General features: G+C 26.8%; 1 protein-coding gene across 1 annotated transcript; it reads right to left on the bottom strand.

Annotated features, from left to right (window-relative positions):
* Positions 1–14,519: 14,519 nt before the first annotated feature.
* Positions 14,520–18,848, bottom strand: LOC139096700 (facilitated trehalose transporter Tret1-like). The gene is made up of 8 exons (XM_070648437.1): positions 18,709–18,848; positions 18,604–18,639; positions 18,039–18,268; positions 17,476–17,947; positions 16,846–17,413; positions 16,104–16,392; positions 15,287–16,051; positions 14,520–15,206 (listed from the first exon to the last, which is right to left on the bottom strand). Exons 1-8 carry the CDS (start codon positions 18,752–18,754, stop codon positions 14,949–14,951), a joined length of 2,664 nt encoding a protein of 887 aa, XP_070504538.1. The 5' UTR covers positions 18,755–18,848; the 3' UTR covers positions 14,520–14,948.
* Positions 18,849–20,574: the final 1,726 nt, after the last annotated feature.

Below are 20,574 nucleotides of genomic sequence, written 5' to 3'. Positions count from 1 at the left end.
ATAAAGATGCTCCATATTTAGATTGTCCAAGTGAGTGTGACATTTCAATAATTTCATTCTTAAATTTATTTTTATTCGTTTACTATCGCTTTAAAAATTGCAAATATTGTAATCATTCGAATAGTTTAGCTCAAAAAATTTAATATTCCCTAAAATTTACAAATTACAGATATGCCTTTTATTCTTATTTTCGGAGAATTCTTTGCAACTTGATTTTCCTTTTTTCTCCGTTCTTTTGTTCATTTAACCAGATGGAGTTGAAAATGAGAAAATGCAATAGAATTATTTTAAAACTTTCTCGGACTGTCTTGTGTTCTTTTTCCTTAAGCACCATTGACTCAAAAGAGATAAAAAAAAGTTTGCTCTTTTTATTCCAGATTTTATTATTTAATTAAAAAAAAATATTGGAGAAAGGAAAGTTGAATGTTGATGATTTAGTTCGGTAAAATTGGATGGTTAAAAAGGGCTATAGCTATAAATATTGCTAGTCTTAAGGCAATAAGGAAACTTTAATAAGAGAAAAATTGGATTTCAGAGATCTTTTTATATAGACTAAGGGATATCTCCTGAAGCGATGTCACAAAGTATATTATTCATTTCATTTGAACTAATAGAGCAAATGCTATAATGGACATTTCCTCTTTACAAATTCAAACAAATTTTTATAATAATCAGGAAAAAGTTTTTCATTTCGTTTTAAGAAAAGAGGATAATGTCTATTCAAGATTACTTGATACACCCATTTTTGCTTTATTCAATTTATTAAAACAAACAAAAACCTTAGAAATAAATGAACATATCCGTTTAAATAATCTAAGAATGGAGAGGAAATGTATCTGAAGGGCATCTTCCATTAATAGTTATGTGTGTATATGTTAGTTAGTATTCTACCTTTTCCCTTTTCTTAACATTCATTGTAAATAATCTCATTGCCATGAATTACCTTAAAGTATATATCTGGTAAGATATTAATAGAATGAACAAGAAAAGCACAGCAAATGGATAAAGAGTAGAGGAAGTTTGTAATTTTCGGAAATAGCAAATGATATAAAAATAAGTAAGAGCATCCTCTGATTCATAATATGTGAAACGCATTTTACACGTGAGTATGTAATATTAATAATAATATTGGGAATAAATGTAGAAAAAATTATAAATAATGATGGAATGGCTTTCTAAAGTTTTTCTTAGTAATTTACCGTTTTGAGTCTTATAGATCACAAATTATAAAAAAATTATATAATCTCATTTTTTGTATTGCGATAAAGAAGTTATTCTTTCGTCTATACATGATAAAGGAGAGGTGGAAAATTAACGATCGCTTCTAATTCATTACATTAACGTTAATGTTCATCGATTGCAGATGCCATATCGTAATTTTCTTTTTCTAACAACAATTTCTGACATTTATCCTTAGCCTTACACCCATCACCCCTTATAGGCATATCGAAGAATATATGTTTAGGTATTTCTTCTACTTAATTCTACTTTTGTTGTTTTTGTTATTGTATGCGATTATATTCAGATGTTCTCAATTCAATTCACGTATCAGCTTAATTAAAAACATATTTCCTACATCAATTCATTCTTGTTAGTCTTAACATAGGAATTCTCTATTTTCTTTTAAGAGTCATCATCGATTTACACTTTCGTATATTTCTTTTACCCAAATATGCAGGCAAGTGTAACTTCTAATTTCTAAAACAATTTATATCAGAGCACATGATCAATTAATATTCATAACTTAAGACTTTATAAAAAATAATATTGGCAATCCAGAACAACTATAGAATTATAATTTAAAATGATTTCCAAGTGATAATTAGACATTCTAAGAAAGTGTCATTTTCGAAAACTTATCTACTCAAATTTGAAATACTTAATTCAAATTGTATAAGTGCTCATTCACATATACCTCATGCATAGAGTAATCGGATTGAAAATAATTCACTCGACAATAGAGCGAAAAGGGAGCTTGTTAGCATATTTTTCTCAGTCAATTCATGTATGTAAAATTTAATTTATTTAAGAGGGAAAAGGCTTCATTTGATAGATATTTCGTCTCCGTTCTATCTAGAGTACACGTTAATAGTAATGTGAAGAAGGGTAAATCCATTTTTTGAACCCAGTTAGTACTAATTCAAAGTTGTTTTTCTCCACAAGAAAACCAGATTGTTCAAAAACTTTAAAATTATTAATACAATTTTTTTATTCTAATTATAATCTTTCCATAGATTTGAACTTAAAAATTAAAAAAAATACAAATGAGAGACCCTTAAAACATATTCCAACTGGGATTTTATTTTGAATAGATTTATATTCTCAATTTGAATAATGGTTGTCCAATGTAAAAGTTTCTTTTTATTTTCCCCTTTTGGCACTTTATTTTATGCATGTACAAAAAGATTTTCCATACCAAATCGACTTTATTAAGTTATAATGCGATTTGAATGTACAAAAAGGGAAAATTTTCTTAGGCAAAATCACCATTTCTTCTTTTTTTTGTTGCTTCAAACCTGAATTTATTTCCTACGTACATATTATGGAACAACAGATTTTTGAATTAACAAATTTTCACATGAATTGAATTGTAAGCCCTTTAAGGTTTATGTATGTCGAAGTTAATGTCAACAACTTAATTTTGAAAAGATTATGTTATATACAAAATTTGATAATCTGTTCTGCCAAAAACATGCATAGAATAATAAAGAATTTTCTAATATTATGAAGAAAATAACTTTATTGAAAATTATAATTCAAATATCAGGTGTAAATATAGATTAGATAAATACTTGAATCAGTCCAATATTGCAAAAGCATATTAGCTTCAGATAACTCTATTCTTAATTTCAATAACTTTAGTTATATATAAACACTCATCGAATGCGAAGCATTTCCATCGTTATTTATTTGTTATATATTTCAGCCACGAGATGCGGTAGTGAAAATCTTGAATTCATTTCATGTAACAAAAATAATAAACTTATAGAGTTGTTTATACCAAGAAAAAAAATCATCATATTGATGATTCAATTACAGTTTGATGTGTTAAGTTCTTGTTTCTTCTATCATAAATAAATTTATGAATCGATTCAATTGATAGACACGTCATGAATAATGGTGTAAAGTGAAAGTCCTAAACAAGCAACAACAAGATGGAAACGAATTACGAATTTCTATTATATATTTCGCACAACCGCATACATAAATTGTTATGAACAAAGACAATCGCAAATACATGACTGACTTAAATGACGTGAGATTAAAGCAGTACGTGATGATGATCGTGATTATGTTATGACGAACAAGAGTTCCATGACTACTTTTTCTACAAAAGAATATTCATGCATTCATTTTGTTGATTGCCAAGTTTTTTGTTTATAAAGAATACGTCTTAATATTATTTTGTCTCAATGTCCTTTTGTATGGTAATGTATGTTTACTTAAAGATTTTCCAGGTTTCCACAATAAAATTTATCACTTACATTTGACGACGTCGATGTCATGGTATACAATATACGATGTATTTGCCTCGAAGGAATTCAGAAGACAAAGTTATGTTGTTTTTTATATTATTAAACAAGTTGAACCTTGAAATGTTTTGTATAATGGATGTTAGAAGCAATAAACGTAGTTAAGAACATAAAATGCTTATATGACAGTTGATTGCTAGACAATATAAAATATACGCTACAGATGAAATTGAAAGTACATCCTCAAATCCTTCAAGCAATGTCGGAAAATCGGATTTTCAATCATTCTTTAAGACATGTCTAGCAATATTGAAAATGATTTTATTTAATTTCAATATGCATGTTGATGCCGATGTTCCTTCCAACAAACAATAAGTAAAATGCCAATTTTAGTCTTTTCACCTCCAATCTTCATTCTTCTTCTGGGTTTTGAAAGCAACACGAAATACTTCATGTTTTGAATCCAAAAAGTATCCGTCTATTAAATTTTTCATTGAATAATTGACCTGAGAAAAGAAAAGTAAAATGTTTAAAAAACCACATCATAATATTAATAATGCGCATTTATCACCATTTCTACTCTAAATTTAAGTATTTTTAACAAACTTTTATTACTATTAATCTTTTTTTATATTTCTCAAAGTATTTAATAAATGTAACAATTTTTCAATCATTTTGCTTCTACTTTAAAGTGCTGTTGAGTTAGCAATGAAAGGTAACATGATGAAATATCACATCTCCCTTCTTGTAGAAGAAAAAAGGAAGCATGTTGAAAAGCTCAAAAGTATCTCTCAATCCCTTTTCTCACATTATATTACATTGCGTAAAATAGATTCTTTCTTTGGTCCTTTTTTAATGTCACATTTCAATTACCGATTCTCTATTGTCGAGATTTTTCCCTTTACTGTCTCATTCCATGCTGTTGTTCACATTATAATAAAGGCAGAAACTGTATTTTCTATTTGGTTGATGTATACATAGGAGCAGAAAAAATGTTCATCCTTTCCCTTTTTCGGTCACATAACTTTCACACAGAAGCAAAAGATTTCAGCAATGTATCGTTTGAACAGCATGTAGGATGTGTAGAAAAAAAAAGATAAGGAAATGATAATATGTGTCTAACGATTCCTCTTTCTATTGTCAAGTAGAAAAGTTTCTTGTTAAATCCTCTTACGATTTCCTCATCCTTCAGTACATTTGGTTTTAGTCAATGTATTATTTTGATAATATGTAATTATGAAATTTTTTTAAAAAAATACTATGACTTGCATTCAACAACTTCTATTTTAAATTGATTTTGAAGAATTATATACTTTTAGAAAATAAAATATTTCATGATAACTACTTTATCATTACTTCAAAGTCAAGTAGTAAGGTTTTGAAAAAGTAAAAGTTATTTATTTAACATAACATAAAGTAAAATCATACAAAGAAAGAAGAACTTGAGAAGAACATCATACGCAAAATTGGAAAAATTTATGATTCAACCTCAAAAATATGGTAGCATAACAGTAAATGGAAAAAAAAGTTTATTCGTAAACTTTTGTGTATTGTATAGAATTGAAAATTGACAAAAAGAAAACTGATCTGACAGGAAAATTATTTATATATTTATCATAAACTTTTTTTGAATTTTTTCTTCAAAACATCTTGATTTAGTCATCTTTTAAGTTTTGTCACTTTTGTGTTCAGAAAATAAAATTATATTTATCCTTCTGGATCATAAATTGAAATTGAAAAAGGCAACGTAGACAATATATAATTAAGTTTTTCGGAATATTGAATATAAAACAGCTCCTTTAAGCTGAAAATGTTAATAGGAAGTCTGACATTAATTCAGTATGAAAGTATAACTTTGATCACGTGGACAACTAAAAAAAACTTGGAAGGAGACATTATATAGACGACATTGCAATTGTCTGGCATTGACTGGCAAAAACAGCTAGTTATAAAAGTGATCATGAACCAAAATTGATTTAAAGAGCCAGTGAAGTAAGTAAGTGTATAACAAAAAAAATATTGTGCATTCATGGATTAAACAAATAAAATTATTGTTATCAAAATTAACAGCAAAATACTTCTGTATGAAACAAATTTCAGAGATATTATTTTCAACTCAGTGAGTTTTGGAAAATCATATCTTCCTTTCAGTTACCTAAAGCTTCAGTTTTCATGTTCATGTTTCAATTTGAACGCCTTGTCAAATATAATTTTCGTCATTAAAATAAATCAATTTCATATTATAAAACTTTATGATAAGCACGAATTATGGAATCACATTTTTAATTTATCATTTTTACATACATACATCATAAAAATCGTATCGTAATAAATTACAAATCAAAAGAGACTTTAAATTATACACGACCTTTTAAGCTTTTTTATTTTGAAATTTATGAAAGAAGAGAATAGATTGCACAAAACACTGTGCTAAAAGCTAACTGGATCATTAAATTTTATTGTAATTTAAAAACATAACGTAAAATATTAATAATTTCGAATTATATATTTTTATGATCTTTTATTTTCCCATTTTTCTCTCATCTCTGCATCGCTTTATGGCTGAATTCAATATTTACTATGGGAAGAAGAACAGACAAATTTATGGCATTTACGTGATTTTAATATGAAGCGAATGAATGAACTGTATTCGGATGTAAATATATTCTATTCTGTGGAAGAGGATGAATACTTTTTCCGACTGCTCCCCTCCGTATGCACTTTTTCATTATGTATATAAATATACAGATTCATATCGTTGATTCATTTATTGATTCCTATCGCAAGTTAATATTTAATAAATAAATTTATTTATATTTTTATACGTACCTCGACAAACTGCATTAAACGAAATGATCGAAAAATAAATTTATTACAATATTTTTTTCGCTGCATCCGTTCTTCAATAATTTTAATTATTTGGGTTAAAATTAAGTGAATTACTCAATTAAACATTTTATTTTTATTAATATAAAAAATTAATTATATTAATGAGTAGAAATAATGAAAAACAACAACAACAAATCAAAAATCCATTAGTGGTTTTGATAAAAAAAAATAAATAAATAAAATTTGTTCATCATAATGAAAATTACTTCTATTGCAAAACTATTCAGTTCAATTGCAATAAAGGAAAACCCAACAATCTCCATCGTTATTGATATTTCCCTAAAATTTATTTCTTATTCGCCTACAAAATTTTATGTTTCCGTAATTTTTTTGTAGAAAATTTGCAACTGACAATTTTTTGCTCATAATTTTTATTTTCCAATAAAATTCTTAATAGAACAGAAGGAATATAGATTCAGTAGTGAACTAAAATAAGTAAAAATGAACGAGAGAAAATTGTTTACAGAATAATAAAAATTGACCAATGCTTCATAGCAGTCAGACTACCGTTTTCTATATACAGCAAAAGTCCATACCGCAAAACTGGTTAGCAAAATGCCATAAAATAAATATTTCATATTTATGTGCAATTAATGCCATTCCTATTATCTGCCTGTTTGTATTTCTTTTTTTTTTTTTGTGAAAAACAAGAAAGAGAAATAAATGAAAATGCTCTAGCATAAAAAATGAGAGAAATTTATGAATTGCATACAAATAAATCATTAATAACGGGTATTTTATGAGCGATAAAGCTCAATTCAGTAAAAAAAAAAAATAAATGCAAGAGAACGAAGAAAAAGCTCCAAAGCAATTGCAGTCGTCTGTCTGTTTATATATACTAAAGGAAAATTGAAAAACCATTTCCGTACAATATACAATCAATTCATTTGGCTAATGCGCCATTTTTCGCAGTATTAAAATTTCATAAAGTGACAAATCGGATTCGTTCAGCAGAATTGTAGCCATGTTTGAGAACAAAACTAGCTGATCACGATGTGTATGTGATTTATAGCTTAAGGTTAAATTTGTTTTTGCGATTCAAAAACTTTTTTTTTTTAAATTATCAATGCATAAACAATATTGACTGAAATATTAGATTTATTCCTTAGTTAAATTCAATGATGTCGCATTCACTGTGTTTTGACAAGTAAGAAAACCTTATACTGTAAATATAAATTATTTTTCACTCAATTTAAGTTTTTAAATATCATTTATGAATTATTCACAATTTGATTCGATCCTGTTAAACTTTATAATCTTTAAAAATGTTCATAATCTGCATTATTTAAGTATGAAAGCTTTTCAGAAATTTTTATTGTTAAAAAAATAAATATTTTGCTTAAAAATGTTTCATTACTCTTCTTAGATTATCTCATTCTAGATGATTTCTGTTAGAAAATTTTCAGAAGTTCATGAAATCGAAAAAAAATAATATAATTTGACTTCTATACATTCAAGAATTAATAGATTTGATTTATTGATATAAAAGTTGCATTACATTTTGAGAGGAGCTTTTCTTAATATTAGTCAGAACGTTTTGGCAAAAACATAAAAAACCAAATACTATTTATTCAAGATCATCAACATTCCCTTACAAACAAAGAGGATACTCATGAGTGCACTTAATCCTTTAGAAAATTTAAAATACAGCAAAATATAAAATACCTTGGATATAACTAGGTTTTAAAGAAAAAAATCATATTAGCATAATATGTAAATAGAAATGACGATGTTTTTAAAAAAAGAATGACAAAATAGATCATCCATATCTAACTACGGCTTTCTCCACCTATAAAATAGGTATAAAAAAGGAAATTGACAAATAATGGAATATAGGATTTCAAATACAATTATTTCATATGAAATTGAATTTCGGTATGATCTCTATCATTGGCATTTACTATTTATTCCAAATTTATTCTGTCGGTATGTGTTGATGGAAAATGTCATTTATTTTATGTTTTGTGTTGAACAGTGTTGAATTTAATTTAATTTTGAATTGCAATGAGAATGGTGGCATAGAACTAAAGGAAATCGTTTAGTATTGATGATGGAGAGGGTAATAACAATGGTTCGCACAATATGAACGAACATTTAATGAAATTTCAAACCAGTAAATCAAATTTCCATTATTAATTTCAGTGTTTTGTTATTTTTTATATAAGTACGTTAACGTCACCATTTTTTTTTTTTTAAATTTGACTTTGTATTTTGTGGACCGAATCATAATGGATCTAAAACCAAATGAAAAAAAAAATTATTAAATTTTCCAAGACAAAATCATTTTGTGTCATGAATGATTCAATTACTAACCCAACATATTCCTCACAAAATTGTTCAAGTAAATATTAAAATTAAATGCTATAATAAAAGAAAATTTTATGAATCACTATTTAATAAAAGTGTTTGGAAAAGAAGGAAATGCTAAGGGTTCCATCTTCTCTCTCGCTCACTTTTCAATCTCAATTTATTATGGTATCGAAAATATCATTACAACAAAATTTCGTACACTGCTATGGGTATATAGTCGTTTTTTATCCGATTCCTTCAAGTAATAAAATCAGTAATTAAATTTGTTGTCCAAAAATATATCTCAGTATTACTGAAATAAAAAATAAGAAATCTAATAAAATAATTGAAAGGTAAGAAATAAAAAACATGAAAATGTTTCAAAATGGAAATCAATTAATGTTTGAATTTTTAAAATGTTTGTGCTAAAGTTCAAAAATATATTGAAGGTCAAAAGGGCAGAGAGATTGGACTTTTATTATTCTTCAAACAATCAAAAATTTTCATAAAAATTATGTTACGGAGGAGAAAGGAAGGTCAAAAGACGATTTCGTGATACGGAATAGGTGAACAGACTCAAATTTATGTGAACTTTTGTAAAAGTTTTCACGCCTTGACAATGAATATAAAAGATACAGAAAAATTTAAATTTTTAACAAAGAAGTGAAAAAAATGATAAAAAATGAACTTTACTTGGGTAATTGAATTTCTATGTTTTCTGAAAGTAATACATTTCTCATCAAATCAAAGGCATTTCAACGATAATATTCTCTTTTACTTTCAATACTTACTAATGAAAAATTTAATTAAAAATTCCTCTTGTACCTTTGATATTGAAAATGACAAAAGAATCAAAAGGTTATGAAATTTATTTCCATTTCCATTTGTTTTATGCTTTGTCTTCAATTTGTATGATCAAAGGAATTTGTAGAAACTTTCATTGTTGTACATGCATCAGTTTGCATCTATAGTCCTTTGAGGAATAATTGATTAAAAATCTCTGCATGATTTTAATGAAATTGATCTTCAGATGCATTTATTAATTGAAATGCATTCTCTTTGCACATTTTGTAATATTGCTGGTAACAGAAGAATATTTTTTCTCTATGAACATAATTTTCAATATAAATTGAAGATTCAGTATCAAGATTAATGTATACATTGTAATTTTGTGTATAACAAAACGTAAGTCATAAAATCGTTAATTGGCGTTAAAATCAATTTAAAGTTAATTGAAATTATCTGAGATATAACTTTCGTATTGATGAAACGAAAGAAATGATGAAAAATACAGAAGTTTTATGTTCGTCATTTATTTTAAACGAGAAAAAACAGAAAATAATACCCAATTATACATCAAGAAAATAATACTTATTGACGCCAATTCAATATGTATGTTTTCTCCTTTCCTTTTCTTCATTTAGCATCCGCCCTAGAATGAGCATGGGATTTTAAATGGCATGTAGATGGAAAATGAAGCAACGAAATGAAAAGAGAAAGAAATTAAATGGGAAAGGTAAATTAATTTTTCAGACACTTGTTACATGTTGCTATTTTCATCGTTTTTAAAAGTTTAACGTCTTGCGTGTGCTTCTGATCGTTTTGTAATAAAATGGTATTTTTAGTAAGCTGCTTATTAAGACGATAAAGCATTAAAAAGAAATATTATTGGAATTACAAATAAAACTTTTACATGAATGAGAAATTTCTTATGTTGTTACATTTCATCCTCATTATTTTCTTAATTAGTTTCTTGCTAGTTACTTGATCCAGCTTTCATCTTAAATGCTCATTTATTTTTTTACCAACTGTCACAAGCAATATCTTCAAAGACTTTTATTTTTCTTATTTACTTACAATGTACTTGTGTCGGATGCAAAAAAGGAAAGTCAACAAATGGAGAATCTACGAGATCTATAACAAACTTTCCTCGAGTTTCTATTATTTTTTTTACAAATCTATTCAGCAAATACTCATCAATTAAATTGGAAAACTTTGAAAAGTGTTTTCTCAAGTCCTTCTAACTGCCTAAACTTCTATCTAAAATTTGTTTTTAAATTAAATATTACACAAGAGTTGATGAAACTTAACCTTCATTTAAAACACATTAAAGTAATTGAATAGTTGAATGAATAGAATACTCTAGCAAACAATATTTCTAGAATATAATCAAATAAAAGAAGTTGTTCTATTGTTTTTCATTTCTCTTGATTATCTTCAATGTCTTGTTTATTTATTCTTAAGCAACTCACAAAAATCAATACATTTCAATTTTAATTATCTTTTATAATATAATGAAATCCAGTTCAGAGATAGTTCTAAATACTAAGAAGAAAAGAAAAAGTTTAATTTCTTTTATGCCTTTTATTTTTATTTCTTTTGCAATTTCAGATTTGTTAAAGTTTTTATTTGTCATTAAAATCCCAACTCTTCAATTTCTCAACGATACAAAAAACATATTTCTTTCTTTTGATTCTTTGTCTATTGACAAAATGTCGTTAATTAAAATATAATGGAACTGAATGAAAAGGACGAATAAAATGGTAAAAATATTTGCTACAGAAGAAAAAAATTTAAAAATGGACGACTAACTTGAGAAACAAGAGAGAATTGAAAAGAAATAAACAAGTAATTATTTCATGAAGAAAGATGTAAATGAAATATTTATAGATACAAAATGAAAAAGGTACTGATTGTCTATTATGATTTCAATATAATATAAAATATTCTAGGATTCTAGGACGGTCATTGAAAAGCTTAAAAATCTCCTTTTTCTCATAGTATTATGTATATTTACACTGATAACAATCAGTAATTATAAAGCCTATCATTGAATGTTATACAAAAGTAACGTCAACAAATATAGACAGAGAAATTCTGTTTCAATTATTTATCTTGTCTATTTTTCTTTTCATTCCATTTTACTAAATAAAGGAAACAGAAAATTAATTATCTTGATTTTCCATACGAAAAATGAATTCGACAAAAAGAAGAATAAAATCCCTTTCAAATTTATTTCGAGACTTTTTCAAGAAGCTTTTTGAAGTTTCTCATTCATCTTATTAATTTTCTTTATATTCCTCTTCTTATTCTTAAACTTTTTATTTCAATGGAATGATATTCAAAAAATTATCTTATTTTTCAAATGATAAAAAGGAGTGTTGCTTAAATTGTGTGTCACGGTACACTGGTGTGTTGTAGACTTTGCTCAGATATAAAGCGATATTTTTTTAATCAATGGTAATTTTTGCTTTAAAAAAAGCTTAACCAAACCATTTAATATCGCTTTTGGTTTTTTTAGAAATTATGTTTAGTATTTTGGACTAAAGCTAGAATTTCCTTTATAGGTGTATCATAAAATATTTTTGTTAACAAATGATATAAAGTGACACTTTGTGAAATTCGGTATCTTATGAACAACCATAAAATCAACCATCAACTATAAAATACTCGGTCTTTCTTTTACTATTTATAATGGATACATTTCAATAAAAAAAAAAAAAAAAAATGGTATATACACTGTTTTTGTTGCTTTGGATTTCAACAAATCCCAACTTTGAATTTGAAGAATTTTGATTGTCGCTAAAAGTTTTAGCAGTGATTCAAAATAAATAATCAAAAGATGGGAAAAGCTAAGATAAAAGCATATTTCATGAAATCCATTAGCAAATGAATTATTCTGAATTTCTATTTATCTCTTAAATAATAATGATCTTCAATTCTCTTTTCCGTCAATCAATCAGTTACACGAGCCATTGAAATATCCTCCGAGAGAATCTTTTTTTCAGTATATTTACTTTTTCTATTTATTTATTGATTTGCTGAATAAAATGAGGGATGGAAAGCCTCCATATCTACTTTTTGAATAAAATACTATATTAAGGAACTAAATGTCAAGATAAAGTCATGACAATCAAGTAATCTATGTGATTGCTCCATTCACTTAATTGATTAATTTATGAAGCTAAGAAGTGGAAATAAACGTCAATAATTGATTTCCTTTCAAGATGAAAAAGCGAGCAATCTGCTCATTTTTCTTATTATACTTATGCCTCTTCACAGCTTTGCAGCATCATTAATATTGCATCACCTGTTCGATTTTGTATAGATAAATCAACCTTTGATTCTTCATCTACTTGCAAATCAATTTAGAAAGCAGCTAAAGCCTAATAAAAAGAGAATATGCTATTGTTAAATCTAAATGATATTTTTGCTCATGTTCGATATCGTCGAGAAATTTTTGTTGTACCGTGAAAGTTGCTTAGGAAGATCATGTCTGTTGACCTTTACAAGTTAATGATTTCATCATCTTTATATTCATTTGTAAAGAAATATATTTGAAAATAAACATTCAAAAAATAATCATTAAATACAATACAAGTGGAATATAAATAAATGAACTCAAATGAGACTATAATGATTTCGTTGACCATCAACGATGAAAATTCAGTCTCATAATTTTTCATATCAAACAATCGATTGGTAAAAACTATAATTTATTCTTAATAAATTTTATTTTCTAATTTTGAAAAAAGTAATGATTGTAAAAATAAAAAAGAAATTATACATATTTTACTTCATCATAAAGCTCGAGAAATCTAAGATAAATATCTGTGTGTATCATTCTTACTATTCAATATTTTAACAATCTGAATTGAAATGTATGTACAAAATGGACAACATAGCAATGCTCTCCACAATTTTATGCTTCATTAATTATAATGAGTCATAACTTTTTCAATTATCAAAATACAAAACAGTTAACACATCTGAACCGCAAACTGTTGTTTGCTACAATGTTGTCCGGTCAGAATTAATCACAACAGTAAACAGAAGAGACTGTCCACATCCACATTTATCATAATGAGCTGTGATAATATGATTTTTCATGATTTCACACCCTGTTCTCAGTCATTTTATGCCTTTTCTTTTGACACCATAAACCTTTTTTTTTTAAATATTAAAAGAGCATATTAAATAATAAAAGGCACTTTCCAGTTGATTACTTTTAACATACACAGTATATAATAAATCCTGCTAGCAATAAATTTCATTACATAATAGCATAAAGTGATAAGATTCTACTTTCATACCCTCATTTGGAAATAATGCATGGTGAGTCTCAACGCTGGTTCACTAAACTTCACCTGCTCATCTTAGAATTTTCACGTGCTGATTAAGCTGGATAATGATTCCCTGAATTTGCCTAAATAAGTTATAAATTATAGTAAAATTGTTTTTTAAGAGTAAGAGACTGTGAAAAGAAGATTTCATATATAATCAAGGCTGACTCATGTTTAATTTGGATGAAAGATTTCTCCTTCTTCATTTAAAAATTTCATCCAAATGAAAACGTGATAGATTAATATGGGTCGGATGAAAGGTTTATATTGGCCGGGTGAAAGCAGATGAAGAAATTTTAGGAGTGTCAAAGCCTTGGCTCTTATTTAATGAAAAGTAATTGCGCTTTTCACATGATAGCACTTTCATATTTTTTTTTCTTTTTTTAATAAGTGTTTCACACAACATCGTGTACATCAAGAGTTTTGTTTTCATGTAAATTATACTTGAGAAAAAGAAAACACTTGCTTTTAAACAAATTGAAAACAATGAATGAAAGAAGATAAAGAAAAAGCATATATGCTGTTTTCTGCATTGATTTGAATGCACAAAGGGAAGAATAAAAGAAAATGCAATATGTAAATGTATTCTTTCTTGTTCATTCTGCAGTACAGCATTTTACAAACACGTTTGATTCTTTGTTAAGAAGTTTTTATGAAAAATACCAAGCTTTTTTATGTTTTTCACTCATCTTGAGTATAAGTGAATAGTTTACTCACCAACATTAATGAGTATATTAAAGAACAATTGTTATTCAATTTTTCATAATAAACATCTTTTATCGTATGATTTTTATTACAATATTTTCGATTTACAATCTTTAACAATCTATATCTACGTATGTAGGACTTTGTAGGATTAAGAATAAAATTTTCAAATCTAAATTTCGAATGAATTTGATCTTTCGTTTCGATCTGCTTTTAACATATATGTGTTAATTTCAAGCCCATTCGATTAACATGCGTTCGGATTTTTTGTGCTAAATTTTAATTTGTTGTCTTGTCCTTTAATTCAACGCTTTCCGGAGCTATAATTTTTTCTTGACCTCATACATTGTGTAGAAACAAATTTAAATTTTTAGCAACCTAAACCAATAAGTACAAAAACCTTGTCGATTACTTCACAGAGTCATCATTCACAAATTAAAGCTTAGAAATATTAATACCTATACTAATGTCATTGAGCTAAAAGTTTTTGGATTTCGTCCACAGATTTCCCAAATGTTTCAGGAACAAAAACGATTACAAATATAATATCTATCGTGGTAATGGTTGCAAAAATGAAAAATAGAAAAGATAACCCTATTGCTTCAGTAAGAATAGGAAACAATAATCCAACAATAAAAGTAAGCATATGATTTACGACTTGTCCCAATGGCGCGATAGTTTTCTTTGCATCCAACGTAAATAATTCACCGAACCATATGTAAGTAATCTTAAGAGATTGAAGAATAAATAATATTTACATTATATAATTGCATTGCTGCTTGTAATCAAGTAGAATAATATACTTACGGGTGCCATTCCAAGACCAAATGCAATAAGATAAATGCACAAAGATATTAAGGGTAGCCATCTAAAATCTTGAATGAATGATGAGCTTCTTTCCTTCATTAGAAAGTAAAACCCCAATGCAATTAAGGATAAAACTAGAAACGTATTGAAGATACATAACATTGTCTTTCGTCCATATTTTCTGATATAAAAGGCTGCAAAGAATGAGCCGATAAATTGAAGCGATGAAGTTATAAGTGCAGCAAAAATTGGCTCTATTTGTATCTGTGCATCTATGAAAATCTGAAGGGAATAAAATACTACGGCATTTCCACCGGCAAGTTGAAAACAAAAGAATTGAAATATGATAATAATCAAAGCTTTCCTTATAGACTTGATTTTTACAAGATCTCTAAAACTTTGTTTTTCTACTTTTAATATCTGTTTCGTCGATTTATTTTCATATGAATCTCCTCGCAAAAGAATCGATGCATTTTCGGTTAAGTCATGTTTACATTTACTTTGGAGATAAATTGGTGACTCGGGTAATGCATAAAATGTAGTTGCGTAAAATAATGGAATTGATGCGCAAACAATATTCAACGTTTTCACACTCGTAAAATATCCAAGAGTATAGATAAACAAAATTCCAAAATTGAGTAGAATGTGAAGCAGTCCTAACATCAATCCTCTATTTTTATTTGATGATATTTCACCAACATAAATGGGAACGAGAAAGCTATAACATCCGATTGAAATTCCTATCAGAAATCTACCTAAAATCAACTAAAAATACAAAAGCTAATAGATTAAAAGCTTTTAGTGTAATTAAAAATACCGTATATAAATTCCATGAAATCGTTAAAAATATATATCCCAAAGTTGAAGGAATGCTGAATATTAAAATCGTTTTTCGCGTTCCAATATTATGCCTTATAATTCCTGATATAACAGCACTAAATGCTGCACCAAACGACATAATGCCAACTACAATTCCGAATTCCTTTTTCTGTATCCAAAATTTGAAATCATTATTTTGAACTATTTGTGGTCCAACAACTGATGACCACGCTAATGAAACTCCAAAGAGCAAAAATCCAATATTTGCTGAAATTTTAATCGATTTGAGTATAAATTAGGTACTTTAAAAATGAATGTTTACCAAAAATTGTTGTTCGAACTTCAGTCCACATGTTTCATTTATGAAATGACTCTTGAAAATTTTATACTGACTAAAAGTATGTTTCTGATAAGATTGTAATTTCGATAAGATAGTAGATCTGATTTCAAATGCTCAAGCATTAATATGATAACATTTTGTCAAAAGAATCCCCAAGATCAAGATGTAAAACATTTTAGTTATTCAGAGGAGAATTTTTAAAGATCAAACAATTTTATTAATCTATAATATTCAAGTACATGAAATATGTTATTTTTGTACATGTGCTTTAGTATATTTTAATGAAAAATATCTTCACTCTAAAAGCTAATAGGTTTTTTTAAAGTTTACAAATTGTTCCGGATTGTTCCGTAAATGCAATTTTTAAATATTTAACAAAATATGTTACACAGTAAATTACTTTTCATTTGTCAAAAGTTGTTGAATTTCATAAAGTGATTTTCCTTTTGTCTCAGGTAAGAATATAATTAAATATATAGTTGCCATGAAACAAAAGGTAGCAAAAATGTAGAACGTATATTGAATGCCAATGGCATCTGCAACGGATGGAAAAAATGTAGCAACAACGAATGACATTAAAAAGCTGAATCCTTGAGCTAATGATGAAACAACTTTTTTCGCGTTTAATGAAAAAAGTTCTCCAACTAAAACAAATGTCACACTTCCAACACCAAAAGAAAAACCAATCAAAAATATACAGAGAAATACAAGTGTAAGAAACTCAAATCCACTTACACTTGAAGTATTCTTAATATGAAAATATACTCCCATACCAACCAAACCAAAAATCATTGTAATATTTGACAATATCATGAGAATTTTCCTTCCATAATGATCAACAAAGAACGTCGATGATATGATGGCTATAAGTTGAATTAACCCAAGAATTGCAGTAGCAATAAAAGGATCAAAAGTAATGCCAGACTCGATAAGAATTGTAGTCATATAGAACAATACGGCATTTATACCTAGAACATAAATATCATTAGATTAATTAAAAGTAATGTAATTTTATGTCAATCAAATTCACCTGACATTTGGAAGAAAAAAAACATTATGACAACCATAATGAATGCTTTGCGTGTTGCTTTCTTTTTTATTTCTTGGGCAAATGATAATTTTGTAGCCTCAATTTCATTTATTTCTTCTTGAATTTCTGTCATTTCAGCATCGCAATTGTAATTATTACCTCGCAAAATTTTAAGTGATTTTTTTGCTTCTTCTGTTTTTCCTTTTATCATAAGATACATAGGAGTTTCAGGAAGGGCCACAAAAGCAAATGCGTAAAGAATTACAATAGCTGTAATTATTATGTTCATTACCAGGAGACTTGTAACAGTTCCAAGGATGTAAACAAATAAAACTCCAACTTTAACATTAATTTCATAAAAAGTCAACAATATGCCGCGAATCTGCTTAGATGAAATTTCACCAATGTATGTAAGACAATTGAAGCTATATCCACCAGTTGCAAATCCAATGAAGAATCTTCCCATAATTACCTTGAGTTGAATAAATCAGAATATAACAAATCGGTTAATATGGAGAAAGCAAATTATGTTTGTTAATAAAGAAATTCAAAACTTTACTCACCATCCAAGAGTTTTGGGAAAATACTAATAAAAGCCATCCGATTGTGCTTGGAATAGAAAATATTACAATTGACTTTATTGTGCCAAAACGATTTCGAATTAATCCAGAAGTAAAACTGGCAAGAAACCCTCCCAAAGAAATCATAGATGCGGCAAATGCAATATCACTCTTCGGTATAGTAAAACTATTATCTTCATCCAATAATTTTGGACCTGCAGGGGCACTCCATCCTAATAATAATAAAAAAAAAGTGAATCATTTTATTTTGTAATTTGTCATGATTTTTAAAAGTAATTTCTAGCTTTTGAATTTTGCTACACTTTTTACATAAATCCAAATATTTCGTCACAACTTAACCATTATACTTTATTGGACCAGTTTTTTACGAAAAAAAAAAATATTTTTTTTATTTAAAATAAGTTCTTTCAACTTATTGCGTTTTCGTATCTTCTTTCGTTAAAAAAGTTTCTAGCACATAAAGGTTAATTGTGCATGTTAATATTTTCCAATCAAAAAACTAGCAAATTCAGTTGGAATCAAAATCAAAATATTCAATAATTCTTACCTAATGCGATTCCAAAAATAAAACTTCCAAAACTTGCTGTAAATTAATTAAATTTTCTCGATAATTTTTTTTTTTGGAAATTCCTAGAAAATTCAAAACCTTTACCAATTATAGCAATTATAGCCTGTGGAAAAATTTTGAAGTTATACATTTTACAAAGATTTCTCAACAACGACTCAACTAAGATTTAAAAACTTATTATCAAGTTGTAGAATTAAGACAGATAGCAACCGTCAATTAATTTAATTGTGTACCTTATAAATATTAGATAAGTATTATTTATATTTAAGTAAACTTATGATTCTTTTGTTATCTCAAGTAAATGTAAAAATCAGTTCACAACATAAGATGTTGTTAGACGTCTTTACTCTTAAAGAATAAAAAAGGAATAAAAATTTAAATGCCGATTTTAATTCATTCAGATCATTTAGTATGAATATTCATTAATTTTAACGAAAAAAAACTCTCTCAGATTTTGGCAAATAACGCAGCTACTTAACGTAGCTCTCTTTATTTATTCAATTTGTTCATCCTACATATAGCAATAAAATAAATTGTTTGTTTTTTGTATTATAAAATATGATAAAATGATAAACATAAAATTACTCATCACATCCAGTCTATTTAGAAAACATCAAAAACTAACCGTTTAAATTATGGTCTACTTTACCATGTGCTATGCGTTTAACTAAATAAAATAAATTCTTCAAAAACTGTCAATGTTAATGATTTGAGTAAGATACAGATTTAATTTTTTTTTTTTTTTTTTGAAGAAAATTAATTATTAATTTTTAAATATTTTATAAATTGCCATCTAGGTACTTTAAACAAAAAATATTTTAACTTTAAACTTTCATTTCTAATCAATCAGTAGCAATTCTCCCATTAGAGTTAACTTTAATAAAATTAAATGATGTATGTAGGGTTTCTGAAGCCGTTACGGAAAAAGGACGTTAACGGCACCCCAAATTGAAAACGGAAAACGGCCGTTAATAACCTCCTCACTTCACCGTTTTCTCAAAATTCCTAAAACTAAATTTCTTTTACGATTTATTGAAGAAAATATAGATGCCTTTAATCATACTAAGTCTTAACTTACTAAATATGTACGTCTAAATTATTAAAAATCTATTGTATTGTTGAGTATAGGAATATTGTCTATTAGCCTCTAATAGTGCAAAATTAAGTTTATTTTGCTATTTAATTTTATATGTCAACCAAAAACGAAAATCGTATCCGTTAACGGCTGTTATTGAGAATAAAAAACGGAAAACGACCGTTTTTCAGAAACCCTAGTTGTATGTCTTCCTTAATTTGATCGTTAGCGGCATCATTTCTTCCAACGGTTTTAGCAAATGTTTCATCATAAGGTACTGGTGCTTATGATATTAGAACTATAAAAATTAAAAGACTCTATAAAAAGAGCTTCAAAATTCAATGCTAAAATTTATTGATTCATATTTAAAAGATTTAGCCAACTTAAACATTAAAACTTCTTATTTTTAAAAATTGTGATTTTTTGATTTTTTTAATTTTAAAATCACCTAGATATTTCATTTGAAATGATGACGATATTGCCAGATCTTGGATTCGAATCATATTTTGAAAGATAAAACAAAAAAAAACTTACTAAAATTTTCATTGTATTTAATTTTTAATTCTTTTACGAAAATATTTATCCAAATGTGATGTTTATATTATTGATTCATAAAATGTGATTTTTAATAATATAAAAAGTATATAATTCATATATATATACACACATAATAATATATTAACAAATTCAATTGTAGGTCAAAATCCAGTACAACTTTCAGAACTTGTTTTTCATAATTATATATTGTTGTATAAATGAAGTGTAATAACAACAAATAACAACTTAAGGTGATATTCTGATGCACATAAAATATACAATAAACTATACACAAATATTCTGCATTGATTTGCATTTCAAAAGAAAAATACTATTGG

The sequence above is a fragment of the Chironomus tepperi genome, unplaced genomic scaffold (genome assembly GCF_022539635.2).
Source record: "Chironomus tepperi strain 1889 unplaced genomic scaffold, CSIRO-AGI_Ctep_v1 contig_398, whole genome shotgun sequence".
Taxonomy (NCBI): Eukaryota; Metazoa; Arthropoda; class Insecta; order Diptera; family Chironomidae; genus Chironomus; species Chironomus tepperi.
Note: the sequence above shows the minus strand (reverse complement) of the source record. Positions and strands in the feature narration are given on the sequence as shown.

What these genes read in the sequence shown, in the direction of transcription:
- LOC139096700 (XM_070648437.1), bottom strand. Translation starts at nt 18,754, where the DNA reads ATGTATAACTTCAAAATTTTTCCACAGGCTATAATTGCTATAATTG. An exon ending in TATTTTTGGAATCGCATTAG is followed by an intron (nt 18,269 to 18,603) that starts GTAAGAATTATT and finishes TATTATTATTAG; the next exon opens with GATGGAGTGCCCCTGCAGGT. An exon ending in TTTCCCAAAACTCTTGGATG is followed by an intron (nt 17,948 to 18,038) that starts GTGAGTAAAGTT and finishes ATTCAACTCAAG; the next exon opens with GTAATTATGGGAAGATTCTT.